This window comes from Pan troglodytes, chromosome 5 (assembly GCF_028858775.2).
Source record: "Pan troglodytes isolate AG18354 chromosome 5, NHGRI_mPanTro3-v2.0_pri, whole genome shotgun sequence".
Classification (NCBI taxonomy): Eukaryota; Metazoa; Chordata; class Mammalia; order Primates; family Hominidae; genus Pan; species Pan troglodytes.
Genome location: NC_072403.2, coordinates 143,688,355 through 143,704,644, shown reverse-complemented (window position 1 = coordinate 143,704,644; position 16,290 = coordinate 143,688,355). Strand labels below are relative to the sequence as shown.

Sequence of the window (16,290 nt, the reverse complement as noted above, 5' to 3'; positions counted from 1 at the left end):
TAGACCCTTTACGTGAACCCTGTCTCTGAAGACCTTTGCTTGAATCATTCCATAATACTCAATATTCTTTTTCTTTGAAAGTTTCTAAGAGATAACAAATGTATAAATACTTATATATGTCAATATTCTTCACATTTACCTCCTTTGTGCTGATTAGTAAGGTATTCAAATAAATCGTGTCCAAGTAGAGTTGTTTCCTGCTTATTTCCCCGACTAATCCAAAAGTAGGTAAGACCAACAGAGTCTACTCATAATGCTCCTAAACCACACTGTTCCCACATGAATATTTCATTCACCTGTTTCCTAGTATCCCAGAGATTCTAATCGAAATGGTGCTGGGTGGCAGTTTATAGGAAGCTAGTGTGTTTGGATGATGAAGTATTATGGAATAAACTCTGGGCCAAGGACATTTAACCTGATTTTACATCACCTGAAAAAGCGTTGGTATAAGATTCCTTTGTTTTGGTTTTGTGTCAAGTATACCGTTGATTGTTGAGAGGGGACTGCAGTGGAAACTTGGAATTGGATAGTTCCATTGATCGTGCGATGGAAAGCACCATCTACATGATATTTTGATAGATGGATGGCTGAATTGGAAAAACATCTGAATGTTATCAGGTAACAGCAAAGACAGAAGATTGGCAACGCTAAGGGCAATAAAGAGCAATTAAAGGACAAGCCAGTGCAGAGTAAAAGAAGGCAATTAAATTATAAGCAACACACGAGAGCACAGGCAGGTTCCTGAAAGACAGAGATGGCATATGCAAAGGGAGGAGACTATGCCGTGTTCTATATGTGCAAGAGCAATGGGGCTACTTGTATCCATGTGCCACTGAGGTTCACGGAAGGAAAGGGGCCAAATGCAACCAGCAGTAGCACCAATTCAACCTAATGCAACCACAGTTGAGGTCATGGAGGCCCACTGAGTTTTTTCATTTTGTTTTAGGTTTCTAATCACAACATCATGTATGAAGTCAGTGGCACAGCGAGGGTTAATTAGAATTCCCAGCTACAGAAATTCCAGATGTGGTGCCTTCTGTGCTGTCTCACAGCCTTATGGAGTGCTGATACTCAAACTTAATTGTTCAGACAAACCTCTGAGGATCTATGAAAATGCAGATCTTGGTTTAGTAGGTCTGGGGTGGGGCCCAAGATTCTGCATTTCTTACAAATACTAAGAGGATAATGCTGATATGTCAGTCTGCAGACCACACTTTGGGTAGTTAAGGATGTAAAGTGCCTTCTGAGTAAGGTAAAATAAAAAATTCTGTCACATTGAAGCTTATCAACAATAACAAGAAAAAAACACTTATTCAGGGCATATTATGCACCATTTTGTACACATTATATAATTTACTTCTCCTAACACACTCTAATATGATTTTGTCTCTATGCTACAGTTGTGGTACTATTTAGGAAACTTTTTTGTCTATATTCAAACAGCTAGTAACCGTAGCAGGATTTAAACCTGATTTTGTCTGACTCCAAAACTATTCACCAATAAACTACAGAGATGAGATCAACAGAATTATTAATTTTGTGATCTTGGAAAGTCTCCAAACTTTCTCTGAGCCATGATTTTTTCATCTCTAACATGGGGACGGATAACAGCAGAGCTGTGGTTTGGACTAATGAGGTAGGAGATGTAGAAGTATTTTGAAATTTATAGAAGAATGTAAGGATACAATCATTGTAACTAGGTTAATTTTCACTCTCCTCTCCCTAGTTCTTGAGAGTTTGTTTGGAGGTTCTAGCAGGGGAGTGCACCTATTCATATACCCTTGACCAAAGACTGGTTCTCATCTATGGAAGATGGTCATCTTCTTCAACCGAGCGCACATCTTCGGGAGGGACACACGTGGAGTAGTGAGGGAGGAAGGGGACACCCGCCTAGCCAGCCAGATAGCCAAATCAGCCCTGGCGATCAATGGGGTGATAGAAGTCACAGCCAGATCGCCCTCACGTCCCCTAGTTCTGAAAAATATTACTGAAAATATTACTGAATGTACACCTATTTCCTAAATATTTGTAAATATATTCACGAAATTTTTCTTATCAGGATCCCATTATACTTCTAAAAGTTACTAACAACCCTAAGATGCCTTTTCAGATGATTATGGACATTCTTCTTTAAAACCACACCAAAATTCTAAAAGTAGTAATTTCTTAAACTATGGCCAGTCGCTCTGAAGCAGGGAAGGGGGGCAAGATGGTTTACATCGCGAATGGACAAGTGCTGGACAGCTGGAGTCAGTCTCCATGGAGATTATCTTTGATAACAGATTTCTTATGAGGAACAGCTGAGTTTGTGGTTTTGCTTTTCAAAACTCTGCTTCAGCAAGATGCGAAAAAAAAAAAAGAAGCTATGGAAACTCATCTGATTCCAGATATGATGATGGAAGAGGGCCACTGGGAAACTCTCCCCAAAGAATTGGTCGAATCAATCATTTGCGTGGCCCCAGTCCTCCTCCAATGGCTGGTGGATGAGGAAGGTAAATGTCTGCTCTACGAAGCAGACAACTGGACATGCATATTCATAGCAGAAAGAAACCATCAAGAAGTGGGGGGCTGGCCATGCTGGAGCAGTTGACAAATGTGTGTGTCTAAATAGGGACTGCTCTGTGTCCTCACAGATGAATGAGGTAATGCTGGGAATTCCCTCTGCAGGGAACTGGCTGACTGACATGCAGTTCCACAAATGCACGTTTGTCTCATTATCTTTTTTGTATAGTTTATTAAAGTATTAATATAGTTTCAATAAGTAAGTATTTTTAGGTTGCAAAATGAACTCCTCATCTTTATATTAAATTCACAAAAAAACTGAATCTGAAGAATATAACTAAAAGGCCGTGTATTTAACATTTAGTGTCACCTTTTCAACTTCTGAAATACTGTTCATTGGTAATTTGTTCTCATTTATAAATCACATTGTATTCATTTCGATAGAATGCATATATCTGTGCTCTTGAATTAATTTTTATCTTATATTTGTCTTTTGAAAAAAGTAAATTATGGCATAAAAATGGAAAAGGTATTACTGAACTTTACATACTGTTACATTAAAATCCATTAGTCTATCTTGCACTTTGAATGGAAATTATACCAATGCATAATTTTGTAACATCATCCACTCATCCTTTGGAAAATATTGGTTCACTAAGTTCTATCATTCTTCCAAATGTTAACGCATGTCATTAAACAACATGAAAAAAAACCACATTCCTCGCTATCTTCATCAATTTTGTGTAAGGATCAGGAAGCTGTTACACTCAAATGGCAAATACAGGTTTTTCAAAATTCTAATTTTTGCTTGGAAGCTCAGATTTTATCATAGACAGCTGATAGCTTCATAGGTTTTCCTTGAAGGGACAAGCTAACATCACTCATTTTTGAGAAAATATGTCAAATAAATAAGTCTAAATAAAAATCTTGTCAGTTCTTTCAAATAAAAATGGTGTTCTTTGAAAAAAAAATTAGTTCAGCTTGCAACTTAAACAACTGCACAGCTGCTTTTCCTCTAGAAAACAGTACTTCAGTATGCAGCAGATATGCTACATGCATACTTCCAATTGTGTCACATAGAATATCAAAAAGACAAGTAATCTAGGTTTCAGATTATTAAATCTGCTTCATCAAGGACTTTTTTTGTTTTTTTTTGAGACAGAGTCTCGCTCTGTCACCCAGGCTGGAGTGCAGTGGCACGATCTCGGCTCACTGCAACCTCCGCCTCCTGGGTCCATGCCATTCTCCTGCCTCAGCCTCCCAAGTAGCTGGGACTACAGGTGCCCACCACCATGCCCGGCTAATTTTTTTTGTATTTTTAGTAGAGATGGCATTTCACCCTGTTAGCCAGGATGGTCTCGATCTCCTGACCTCGTGATCCACCCGCCTCGGCCTCCCAAAGTGCAAGGATTACAAACGTGAGCCACCGCGACCAGCCTCATCAAGGACATTTTTATTGCTTCATCTAAGGTGTTCTTTTTAGTGAAATGGCTTTTTTTTTATTGCAAGTGCACGACTACTTGTACAATTGGTGTCATTGCAATGACGTCTGCTAAGGTGCCATCACTCCTTTAATACCACGGTGTAAAAGTCAACACAGTGAAAGGGCAAATAATGTCTTAATCTACTGAGTTTCTTTTCAATTCTCTCTCTCTAACCATAAGAGATCATCAAGATCCCCCAGATGCTTGCTAACGTCAAAAAAAGCTTTCTAAGCAGGAGAGGGATTGGGAAACACACCTTTAGGAACAAGCTAGTTTCTCAAAAATATTCACCTGAAAACCAAGATAGTGATTTTTTTTTAAGACTCTCAAATCACACCTGTTATAGGATGTTTGCCAGCTAAGTCTGTGCAAAGTCCTGAAATACGGTGAGAAAATGGTCAATCCATAAATGAGAAACACTTGTGACAATTCGCTGTGACAATTTACTTCCTCCAAAATGATTTTCTTATGCATATTATACATATATATAAAATATGGAGATATGTACATACACACGTGTGTGTGTGTGTGTGTGTATATGGAGAGAGAGAAAGAAAGAGAGACAGCGAGAGATGGAGAGAGAGAGAGAGACAGACATGGGGTTTCATTATATTGCCCAGGCTGATCTTAAATTATGGCCTCAAGTGATTCTCCTGCCTCGGTCTCCTTTAGAGGCATGAGCCACCACACATCCCAAAATCACTTTCTATCAAAACTCTCTATTTTTCTATTCTACTACATTTCAAAATAAGCCAAGAAGGAAACTCAAACTAAGAAGAAAAGCACAATTTCGCAAAAGTATACCTACTTTGGAAGCTCCCAGAAACAGCTGATTGTTGACTTCACACTAATAAAGTGCACTAATTTTGGCTTCCACCCAGGAAAATCTCATCACTGAACTACCAAAGACACATATATATCTCAATATAGAGGCAATCTTTAGCATCACCACACCAGAAATTTCTTAGGTTCTAATTACATATTGTTATACTGAAGCAGGCAAAGGAGAGTTGGAAAGCCAACAGCAGGCCAAGCTTGATGAATAGGATATAACATTTAGCTAATGAATGGGATGGCATTAGCTATTAGTCCATGATAAAAATCTGTAGATAAAAGTCCTTCCAGTTACCATGATAGTCTATTATGTACTAATGGTGTGGCTTTTGCCTATAAATTTAGCCCATTGTTGCTAGAAGTAGAGTAAATCAACTACCTACATCTGAATAACTTGAGGTGCTTGTTAGAAAGTGAGGATTCTTTGGGTCCATTCCAAATCTATTAAATCATAATCACTGAGATTGGAGCCTAGGAATCTCTGTCTTTAACACTTCCCAGGTGGTTTTTATGCACAATAATGTCTGCATGGAAACCTGACTGAATCCCTGACTGAGCCTCAGATTCCTTATCTGTAAAGCAGAATTGACTGTCATCATACTTTCCTATTTCACAGTTGTTGAGTATTGAGGATCAATCAAAAATATATGGGAAATGCTTTTTAAAGCTGCCAAGTGCTACAAAAATGATTATAACCATCTAAACTTCTACCACCTACACTTCTACCAACACTTCTTCTAAAAACTAAAAGTAAAAAAAGGTAAAAATAATTTTTCAAAGACACTACAGATATCTTAATTCTTGCAACTAAATCTCAGATAACTAGAATACTCAGAAAATAGTCTTCTCGTTAATATTTAACTGAACATTCTGGTCACTCTTTTGAAAAACCTTAAATGTGTTCCTACATTGTCTTTCCTTGGTAAATGCATAACTTAGTTTTTATCTGATGACAAGGGATTTTCGAGCTGGGTCAGAATTCTGAGTATCAGGTTTTGTTGCACAAGATTTATGCTTAGAAGAGTAATCTATGTTCGGCCCTGAGCTCATTTGCTAAAAGGTTTCTTGTTTATTTTTTCTTGTTTGGGGGGTATTTTATGGTTGATGGAGGCATGCTTATTTTAACCAAAAGCAGATCTCTAATTACAAGTTGTATTCCAAATGCTTATTTGTTCCTAAGTTGTCTGGAACTTAAATGCCTCTCCCCATAGTAAGAAAAAAAAAGAAGTTATAAATCATGATAAAGTTCTCTGGCTTGTACAAAAAGGCCACAATATAGATGAAATACATTTGCTGTATCTTAAATGTCACACAAATATTTTACAATGGTAGTCATCAAACTTGAGAGCAAAATTGAATATGAAACTATTTTCATTTACCTTTAATATTGCTACTTAAGATAAAAAGAGTCAGCTGGATGAAGATGAAAAGCTGATACAGCCGGGCGTGGTGGCTCACGCCTGTAATCCCAGCACTTTGGGAGGCCGAGGCGGGCAGATCACTTGAGGTCAGGAGTTCAAGACCAGCCTGGCCAACATGGCAAAACCCTGTCTCTACTAAAAATACAAAAAAAAAAAAAAAATTAGCCAGGTGTGGTGGTGCGCGCCTGTAATCCCAGCTACTCAGGAGGCTAAGGCAGGATAATCACTTGAACCCGGGAGGCAGACAGAGGTTGCAGTGAGCCAAGCACTTCAGCCTGCACTACAAAGTGAAACTCCGTCTCAAAAAAAAAAAAAAAGGCTGATAGATAAAAATTTCTGTAAATGCTCTAGAAAGGTTAATGGCCCCCAGTTCTTTATTATACAGAACACATAAGGTCTCTCAATGTGACCACCAAGGATTTTCTTCAGAGTCATGATTAGGATATGATGGGGGCAGGAGATGACAAAACTGAGTGTCCAAAGTTAACTAAACAAGTGAAATAGAAATTAGCAAAGTGCTTTTGAAACAGTAGCTACGTATCCTTGAGAAAGAGACAACATGGAGTGGAAACAGCTGAGCTACAAATGGTGAGAAAGAAATACCAGAACAAGATTCAAGGCAGAAGAAAAGAAGGGACAGAAAGCAATGCTGAAGAAGAGCGAAGAATCACAAAGACTGAATTCAGGGTGTGGCAGCAAAGTTATCAAAACCAAAGAGGCCTTGGTGTAAGTGAAGGAGGCTCTCCTTCATACATGCCGACTGCCACACTTGGAGTGTCTGTACCTGAGAGAATGTTCACTGACTAGATTTCTGATTCTGAATCCACGTTATCACAGAGGCCCCGTCTGCCTTCTTCTTAGGCACCTTCACCTTAGTTGGGTACTTCTGTTCCTTCACTATCTCCTCCATCTCCCTATACCCAAATAAAATTATATCCTAGTTTTAATCTTACCCCTGAATTTATACCCAAGTGTTATCTCTATGTGGATTCCTGACCATCACAGACCCTATGGGTCCCTGCTTGTGTATTTAGTCTTCCCATCTTCCCCTTTTCCAAATCAAAGTGTGGCTCAGTCTAACAAAAAATGCAGTACATTCATTTAAGCAATTAAAAGCTGACATTGGGTGTCAGGTACTATCCTCTGCCTAATAGTAAAAACAACAGTCTTGGGTTCCTAGGAATCCTTTATGTATTTTATTAGAACATGTGAAACAAATACCATAAGGGACACAGAGAACACTTCTCTGGCCTCTTAAGATGCTCTGGTTATTCTGAAATTAAAATGTTCAACTATGGCTGGACAGATAACAAATTTTATAAACCAAAGGAGCAATGTCAACTCCAAGTCTGATTAAGAGCAGAGACTTAGCTTGAACATTCTTCCTTCCATATTCTAGAGTTAAGATAATGGATTATAAGGGAAGGAAAAGGAAGCCAATTGAATTATAATTTTTACACCCAAATCTCAAATAATGCCAGCTTCTGCCTCTTATAAAGAACTCTTTCACAGCATATACTCAGGGCAACTTGAATCTATGCTCCTGGGTTGTATTCCTCAAACTTGGCCCAAATAAAGCTCTATAATTATATTAATTTTGCCTTGGTTTTTTTTTTCTTTAGGTCAGCAGGATTCACAGTGACTTCCCACCACCACCTGGTGTTTTTCTCTAAAATCAGTGCTTGGTACCAGCATGAACTCATTGCATTCTCCATTTTTGGAAGTCCTACCACATGTTGTGGAGATGAGGTCTCACTGTGTTGCCCAGGTAGGTCGTGAACTCTTGAGCTCAAGCAATCCTCCCACATCAGCCTCCCAAAGTTCTGGGATTTCAGGCATTAGCCTCTATGCTCCGCCAGAAATCTTATCTTGTGTGGTTGAAGCTGATTGAGACTGGATGGATCGGCATTTCCATTGTGCAAACCACACTCAGTCTTCCAGAGTGGAAGAATAAATAAATGGAATCATGAAAAGTTAATTGGCAAAGCTTACAGAAAGCTTTAACCTTCCCTGGCCTAAGGCTCTTCCATTTGCTTAACTTACATTCTACCCTGCTTGGAAAACATCAGCTTTCTCCTTTTGAAATAAGAATGGAAAGATCCATGCACCTGGATGAAGGAGACTATGAACCAGCTCTCCTGAAAAGTTGTAAACTAAAAATAAAATCCAAAGCCCTTGACCAACAGAGTGGACCCACTCTCTGCCAAGGAGACCCCAGAGAAACCTCAAAAACTGAGCTCTCAGTCAAAATAGGAAGAGAGGTCAAACGCACTTCATTATACTCCCTCCCTTTTGGAGTTGAGGCGTAACAATTGACCAGCATTAATGTTACAATAGAAATAAGACCGCAAAAACATCTCTGTGGCAATAAGACATCAAGTTATAAACAAGACCTTAAGGGTATGCAAGGAGAGGGTTAAGTCATGTCTGCACACCCATCAATTTTGCTACATAGCATCATGCTTAACTTACAACATCCCTTTTTTTTTTTTTTGAGACAGAGTCTTGCTCTGTCGCCTAGGCTGGAGTGTAATGGTGCAATCTCGGCTCACTGCAACCTCCGCCTCCCAGGTTCAAGCGATTCTCCTGCTTCAGCCTCCCAAGTGGTTGGCACTACAGGCATGTACTACCATGCCCTGCTAATTTTTTTTTGTATTTTTACAAAAAAAGGGGTTTCACCCTTTTTTTGAAGGCATTTCACCATGTTGGTCATTCTGGTCTTGAACTCCTGACCTCAAATGATCCCGCCTGCCTCAGCCTCCCAAAATGCTGGGATTACAGGCATGAGCCATCACACACAGCCACAACAGCCCTTTCTGTTGATTCCAAGTTTTAGACAGAGCCTTACTCCTTTAATCATTTGCAAATTAAAGAATCTCCGAATCACCGGGCAAAGTGGCTCACGCCTATAATCATAGCACTTTGGGAGGCTGAGGTGGGTGAAATTCCTGAGCTCAGGAGTTCAAGACCAGCCTGGGCAACAAAGTGAAAACCCGTCTCTACTAAAATACAAAAAAATTAGCCAGGAGTGGTGGTGTGTGCCTGTAATCCCAGCTACTTGGGAGGCTGAGACAGGAGAATCGCTTGAACCCGGGAGCAGGAGGTTGCAGTGGGCCGAGATTGTGCTATTGCACTCTAGCCTGGGTGACAGCGCAAGACTGTCTCAAAAAAAAAAAAAAAAAATCTCTGAATATGCTGAATAAATAACCTGTAAGCACTTGCTTTAAGATATCCCACCTTTTCATATGGAATCAATGTATACTTTTCATGTACTGATTTATGTCTTTGCCAGTAACTCCTGCCTCCCTGAAATATATAAAAACAAACAGTAATCCAACTGCCTCAGGTGCACGTTCTCAGGACTCCTTGAGAAAGTGTTTCCCTGAGCCACAGTGACTCATCTTGGCTCAGGATAAAGCTCTTTAAAATATTTTACAGAGTTTGGTTTTTCCATTAACAAGGTGATACTCTTCACTATTGTCAAGGCCTTATAAGTTTCTCACTGAAAATTCTAAATTAATTAAGGATTCTTTTAACAGCAAGCTCTTAGGAGACAAAAACATCAAAGATCATGGTCTCCAACCTGGAAGATTTTGTTTAATAGAAAATACCATCAAATAAAGGACTCCTAGGCACATTAGAAGGGCCAATATCAGGCTGCCCTGCCTGAGTGGACATCTTCCTCAGTGGAGATCTTCAACACTTTGTTCTTTAGACCAGGACAAGAAGTGGATTAAAATATTCATTTGGTTACCTTCAGGAATAGGAACACTTTTCATATTTGTATTTCAAGTTGTTTTGTTGATAATTGTCCTTATTTGTGTCATCCTTTTGATTCTTAAATTGATTATGCTTTGTATTTCTAGATGTCTAAAGTCTACCACAAAATTCTATAACAAAAAACTCATCATAATAGCTAGATGCTTAGAAATGACCCAACATACCTCAACTCCAGTGTAAGTGAATGACTTGAAATCCCGCTGCTCTGTCCCCTTATTTTTCAATCCAATCCCTGAATTGTTGCCTACCAATTCAGCCTTGGAACCTCACTAAGTTCTTAAGTGATAGTACTTCTGCCCATCTCATTCCCTCTGACATGGGACAAGACTATCCGGAAATGAGCCTTCCCAGCAATGTGGGACAAACTTACATCCAAAACGTTGATCATCAGTATTTTAAGAAGAGAAAGATTTTTATTAAAAGGAGGAAATGAGAAAGAAAAATTGCTCAGAGCAGTCTGAGATACGCGAACTATGCAAAATTTATCAGGCCCAGAGGGACATGAGCATGGGACTTCAGTCACATCACTGCACCCATTCCCAGGGGCAATTCTTTAAAAGCATTTTGTTCCTGACAGCTGCCTCACCCACTATCTTCATGTTCCTGGAATGTGTGATACAAAGAACAATGTATAGCCAACCAATAGCTTGTTATTGTAACATGAATGCTTGATAAACAACTTAGGAACTGCCTCTTCCTTTTTCCTTTAAAAACCCATTTGTAACTGCTGCTAATAGGAGCATCTACTCAGGGCAACTTGAATCTATGCTCCTGGGTTGCAGTCCTCAAACTTGAGCCAAACGGACTCTCTACATATATATATATATATATATGTTTTTTTAAAGAACTCTTTCACTGAAACATGAAAGTAGTCTTCAGTGACCACCACCCATACGCAAGCCCTTTACACATACACAGATACACAGATATATGTATTCATAAGTATAGCAGAAGGTCACAAACAACACAAAAAAAATGCTTTTGAGGAGCTAACTGGAGAAATGTATTGCAATGTAGTTGAGAATTACATGACTGTAAAATCACACCAAGAAACAAGAGGGATATTTAAATACATCTCCAAGTCAACACATCTCGGTGGAAGTCTACACTTCAGTTCAAAACTTCATTTACAACCAAGGAAAGGCATCTAATATTTAACATACCTACTGACACATGTAGAGAATAATACTTGTTTTTCCCTCTTGCTGTTTTCCTCAGTTTGGCTCAGTACCTAGGCACAAGCATTCCAGGGCCCAGGGCCAAAAGCCTCTAAAGCACAGCTTGGTGGCCCTCTCCTAAGATCAAACACCACAGTGGGGAGAAGCCAGGGTAGGACAGAATCCTCACTTCTTCATCCACTCTCACACATCTACACCATTTTAGTTTATCTGAGAAAACTGCAGAGTAATGTAAAAATTACATTGCCACTGCAACATGATTGCCTCTGCAAGGCAAGGCAACTCTTCTATTTATCCTGCTAAATTAAAACAGTGTAGCTGAGGATCATAGTGCTGGGCCTCTCCTAATCCCAACCCCAGGGTGCAATTAGTTCAATCTGTTTCTGCAGCTTTATGAAAAGTGTGCTGACGTTTAATCTGAAAACAAAAGGAATTCTATAATTGCAGCTCCTCTCTAGAAGACATATCCCAGAGCTCTTTGACGACAATTGTCAGGATGCTTTTGGGGCCTTTTCCCTTTGGAAGCCCATTATTTGGGGAAGTTCTTGGGGGAGAAGGGGTTGGGGGAAAAAGGTATTGAAGTAGGGAAGGGAAAGAAGAATACGAGTTTGCACTTTCAGTTCAGTAGTTAAATAGCAATTTCAACAATAAAGGGTCTCACCGTGTCACCCAAGCTGAAATGCAGTGGCACAATCACAGTTCACTGCAGCCTTAACTTTCCCTGGCTCAGCTGAACCTCCCATGTCAGCCTCCCAAGTAGCTGGGACATAGACGCATGCTACCATACCCAGCTAATTTTTGTATCTTTTGTAGAGATGGGTTTCATCATGTTGCCCAGGCTGGTCTCAAACTCCTAGGCTCAAGCAATGGAACCACCTCAAGTTCCCAAAGTGCTGGGATAATAGGTATGAGTCACCGCACCAGGTCTATTTGGTAACGTTTGTATGTTAATGTCTCACAGTGTTCCATCGAAAGATATGAAGTAAGAATTCTTTCCAATTCAATAGATGCAAAAGACCCCAATTAATGGATAAAAAAGGTCCATAACAGTCCTACTTGTGGAAGTAAGTCCTAGGACACTTCCATGTCAAATGCCCAGAGTAGCATCATCACACAGAATGCTGTTTGACCAGTTGACTGCAGGTCTCAAAGACTGGACACCTTATTCCAAAAGTAGACCTTTGCTGATATCTGTTGTGGATGTATAAGTAAATGAGCAAGAAAAATTTAAAACCTGAATTTTGCAATTGGAAAACCTGTAAAGATTTATAGGCATGTAGAAATGGTTTCACACTAGAGTTACACACTGATTCCATATACAATTATCGACTACCTCATTGTGTGTGAAACACCTCAAGGTATTAATACTAAACAATTTAAGTGATCAGGTTGTAAAAGCTAAGGTCTTTCATTAACAAAATTTTTAAAAGGTGACTCAAGAGACTAAGTTCTCATCAATATTGTGTTATTATAGACTCAAAACAGTGTTACAAGATGCAAACTTGAGATGCAAGATGTTTTGCATCTTGAGATGCAAACATCATGTGGCTTGGGGTACTTATTCTTTGAAACTAAGGCTTCTTTTTAAATACTAAGCATACGGCACCATCTCTTAAGTCTAGGAAGATTGATTCCTCAAAGTATTATAGCATCTCCATGATGTCCCAGATATAGTGAAAATGGAAATGCATACAAAATGAAAGGAGACTTGAAAAATTAGAAATTTTTCTACAAAGCATTGTTCAATCATATGTAAGGGGATATATTTTAGGGTACACTATACATAGAAATCTGTGATTTCCATATAATACAATAAAAATGATTCTATTTCCTTGCTGTTTTCAATTTACTTCCCTACCTACATTCTTCAGCTTGATTTTCACAATAATCCCATGCAATGCACAAGGGAGTTGATGTTGTCCCATTTTCACACATTAGAAATTGAGGTTTAGGGACAGTTACGCAAGGCCTCAGCAAATAATAACAGCCAGGAATCCAGGCCTTCTCTCAATCAGCACTTCCCACCATGAATTCAGAATAAAAACCAACCCCCACATTTCATGAAGTTGACTGTGGGTCCTGCAAATGTCATAGCAAAATAGCAGAGGAGTAATAAGTAGCTTTTGTTAGCAACACAAACCGTGTAGCCTATGGTTAGAAGAGTGGGCAAAGAATCATAAAGGTTTCTTCAGTCACATAATGTGAACATCCATGGAATTTCTGAGCACCTGCAAGGAAATTCCAAAACGGAGCGAAAGGGAAAAAGTGTTCCGTAGAGTTCCTAATAAAACTTAAAGAGCTCCGCTACCTCTTCAACTGCAATCAGTTAACCCAAGTGAAGTCATGTATACTGCGCCCAGAGCCCCCTAAAAGAAGCAACACATTGATGCACCTTCTTAAGACCAACAACTTTCGCGTTTGACATTTTTCTCCTCTAAAAACCCATACTCTCCTGGGGCAGGGGGTCGAGTATTTCTAAGGATGACCGTTTTGAACAGCCTGCTTTCACAGGCATCCGTAATTCAAGTGAGAGTGAACCATCCTGCCCTGCCAAGGTACCTGGCAGGGGCGGCTGTGTAGGGCACTTGCAAAGGCTGCGGAGGAGAGCGCGCGGGCGAAGAAGCACTCCCGGACCATGCCTCTCTCCGGTGCCCGGTGCTGACTGCGCTGAGAGCGCAGGAGCTCGGCGCCGCCCTCCCCGTACTCCCAGCCCTCCCGGGCGCCGGGGCCTGGCCGCGGACCTACCAGCGAGAGTACTTTATAGGTGTTGGGGTCCTTGGCAGTGCGGGCGCGCACCGCCTTCTCCAGCGGCTCCTCCCCCACGTCCATAGGGGCCAGCAAGGACGCGGCCGCCTGCGGGTCCCCGGGCGCCTCGGCAGCGTGGCTGCGGCCCCGATCGCGGCCGTTCCCCGCCGGGCCCTCCCGGGGAGCGCGCCCGCCCTCGCCGCCGCGGCTCCCGCCCCCCGCGCAGCCGTCGCGCTCCATCGTGGCCCCTGGCGCTTCGGCCCAGCTGCCCGGCCGCGCCTTTAATAGGCCCCGCGCCGGCCGCCCCGCCCCGCCCCTCCCGCCGCGCCCGCCCCTCGCGGTCAGACCCTTGGCTCCCCGCCCTACACCCGGCTCTCGCAGTCAGGGCAAAGCGACTCAACGCCCCGGATTATTTGGCTTCCTGTCTGATTTCGGGCACTCTGTGTGTCGGTTATTTTGGGTCCCTTACGTGGGCGTGTCTTAAACTTCCCCCCAAGCCGTCCCCTCCCCGCGCCCCGGCCACCCTCCCGACACTTGCAGGAATCGCCCTGCGTGGCCTCGCGGCGCGGGCTGGACTGGAATTGCAGCGTGTGGTCTGCAGAGGGCATGAGATCATGGGGCCCCAAAATAGAGCGGGGAGGAGGAGAAGGATGCAGCCGCCGATGCCGGTCCGGCTTCTCAAAGGCGGGAGAGAGTGGAGTCTTGGGGTCGACCTGTGAGTTTCTGGATGGAAATGCAAATGAACCACGGAGGAAGGCGACTTTCTGTTTCTCCCCCTCTGCGCCCCGTCCCCCACTACCTACGGTACTCTGAGAGAGAAATCGTCCACTTAAAATACGTGGGTTCACATACACTGAACACACATGTAAGGGATATTTCGATTCCCACGGTTTTATGTGGTTTCTGGAGTCTTCTCGCTATTGTTTGTATGTATATTTGCTTATTTTTCTAGACTTTCTGTATTGAAGGTTTCAGGAGTTGGCGTTGCCCTCTCCTGAGGTTGACACTGATACCTAGCAATATCAAAAGTGTTAATGCAATCTGAAATACTTTGATAAGCCTTATTTTTCAACTAGGACGCTAACAGTGAGCTGATTCTTGGTGGGTTTTGTTTTACCTTTGATTCTGGAACTTGTACATTTTCTGGCTCATCACTTAGCAAAATCACCAGTGTGTAGTGAAGTGAGACAGAGGGAAACCAGTGACTTTGAACTACTTTGCAATACCCAGGACTGACTTCAGGTACTAAGGAAAACAATTACTTTTCAATACATTTTGAATACATGAATATATACAAGTGTTTACAAATGAGAATGAATGTTTAACAAATATAAAATGCATGTTATCCCTTTAAAATAGTCAACTTGGGATGCTCTTCATTTATACTGACTCATCCATCCACCCATCCATTCATTCATCAAGTAATGAATCCTTCAACTCAATCTTTTGGCCTCCAACTATGCATACCATATAAAAAATGAATTAAAATGTATCTTTCCTCAAGTGTGGTGGAAGCGGGGGTGGGGGGGTAGGACCAACTCGTAAACAAAATAATTAAAACCTAAGTCATATATGCAGAATAGAGTCACACATAGGATATTGATACAGGAGACAGAAATTATTTAGGCAGATAGTATGAGCAAAAGAGCCCTCGGCAGAACTTACCTTCTAACAAAAAGCAGCCCAAGAAATCACTTCCTTTCTAACAAAGAGCAACCTGGAAGATTGGGCTGCAAACATAGGTAAGGAAACTGGAAGCTTGCACGGGAGATGCCGGCAGCGGCACAGACAGAAGGGGCTACTGGGGCCAGGCATGTCCACCATGGGGGTTCCACCTCCCCTCTTTTTTACCACATGCACAGTAAGAAGGAAATAAGCAACACGGAGTAGCTACCTGCCTATATAGTAGAAGATTGGGGCCGGGGCTGCCAGAGATTTAAGCCCTATGCAGATGACACACCTGGTCCTAACCGGGTTTTCATGCCATATGCACGAAACCGGGTTTTCCCTCCTTATGTAGATCAGACACCGCCTCCCCACTAGCTCATCTATAAAAACCCCTGCATTTCACCACGTATTGCAACCCATTTTTTGGGACCCCTCTCTGTAGCAGAGCTATTCTCTTCCTTTTGCCTATTAAAAATTCTGCTCCAAACCTCACCCTTTGTGTGTGTCCACATATTTGATCTTTGTGGCCGTGAGACCAAGAACCTCGGATGTCACCATAGACAACAAAGCTACTTCAATATTATGAGAGCTTAGTAGAAAGGACAGTTGACATCTGGAAGAAGTAAAAGCCTTCCCTCAAAGCATTATTGAACTTTTTTAAAAAGTTACCTTTGAGTC

General features: G+C 41.4%; 1 protein-coding gene and 1 pseudogene across 2 annotated transcripts in view; one reads left to right on the top strand and one right to left on the bottom strand.

The window, feature by feature from the left end:
- Nucleotides 1–14,210, bottom strand: part of ENPP1 (ectonucleotide pyrophosphatase/phosphodiesterase 1) — an 84,945-nt gene extending 70,735 nt beyond the window's left edge. For both annotated transcript variants that reach the window (XR_010158200.1, XM_016956309.3), the window contains exon 1: nt 13,945–14,210. Coding sequence is in view for 1 of the 2 variants with exons in the window: in XM_016956309.3 (XP_016811798.2) it covers nt 13,945–14,184 (240 nt within the window). In the remaining variant the exon portion in view is untranslated. The remainder of the gene's footprint in view (nt 1–13,944) is intronic.
- On the top strand, nt 2,210–2,520 carry LOC129144325 (selenoprotein K-like; annotated as a pseudogene).
- Nucleotides 14,211–16,290: the final 2,080 nt, after the last annotated feature.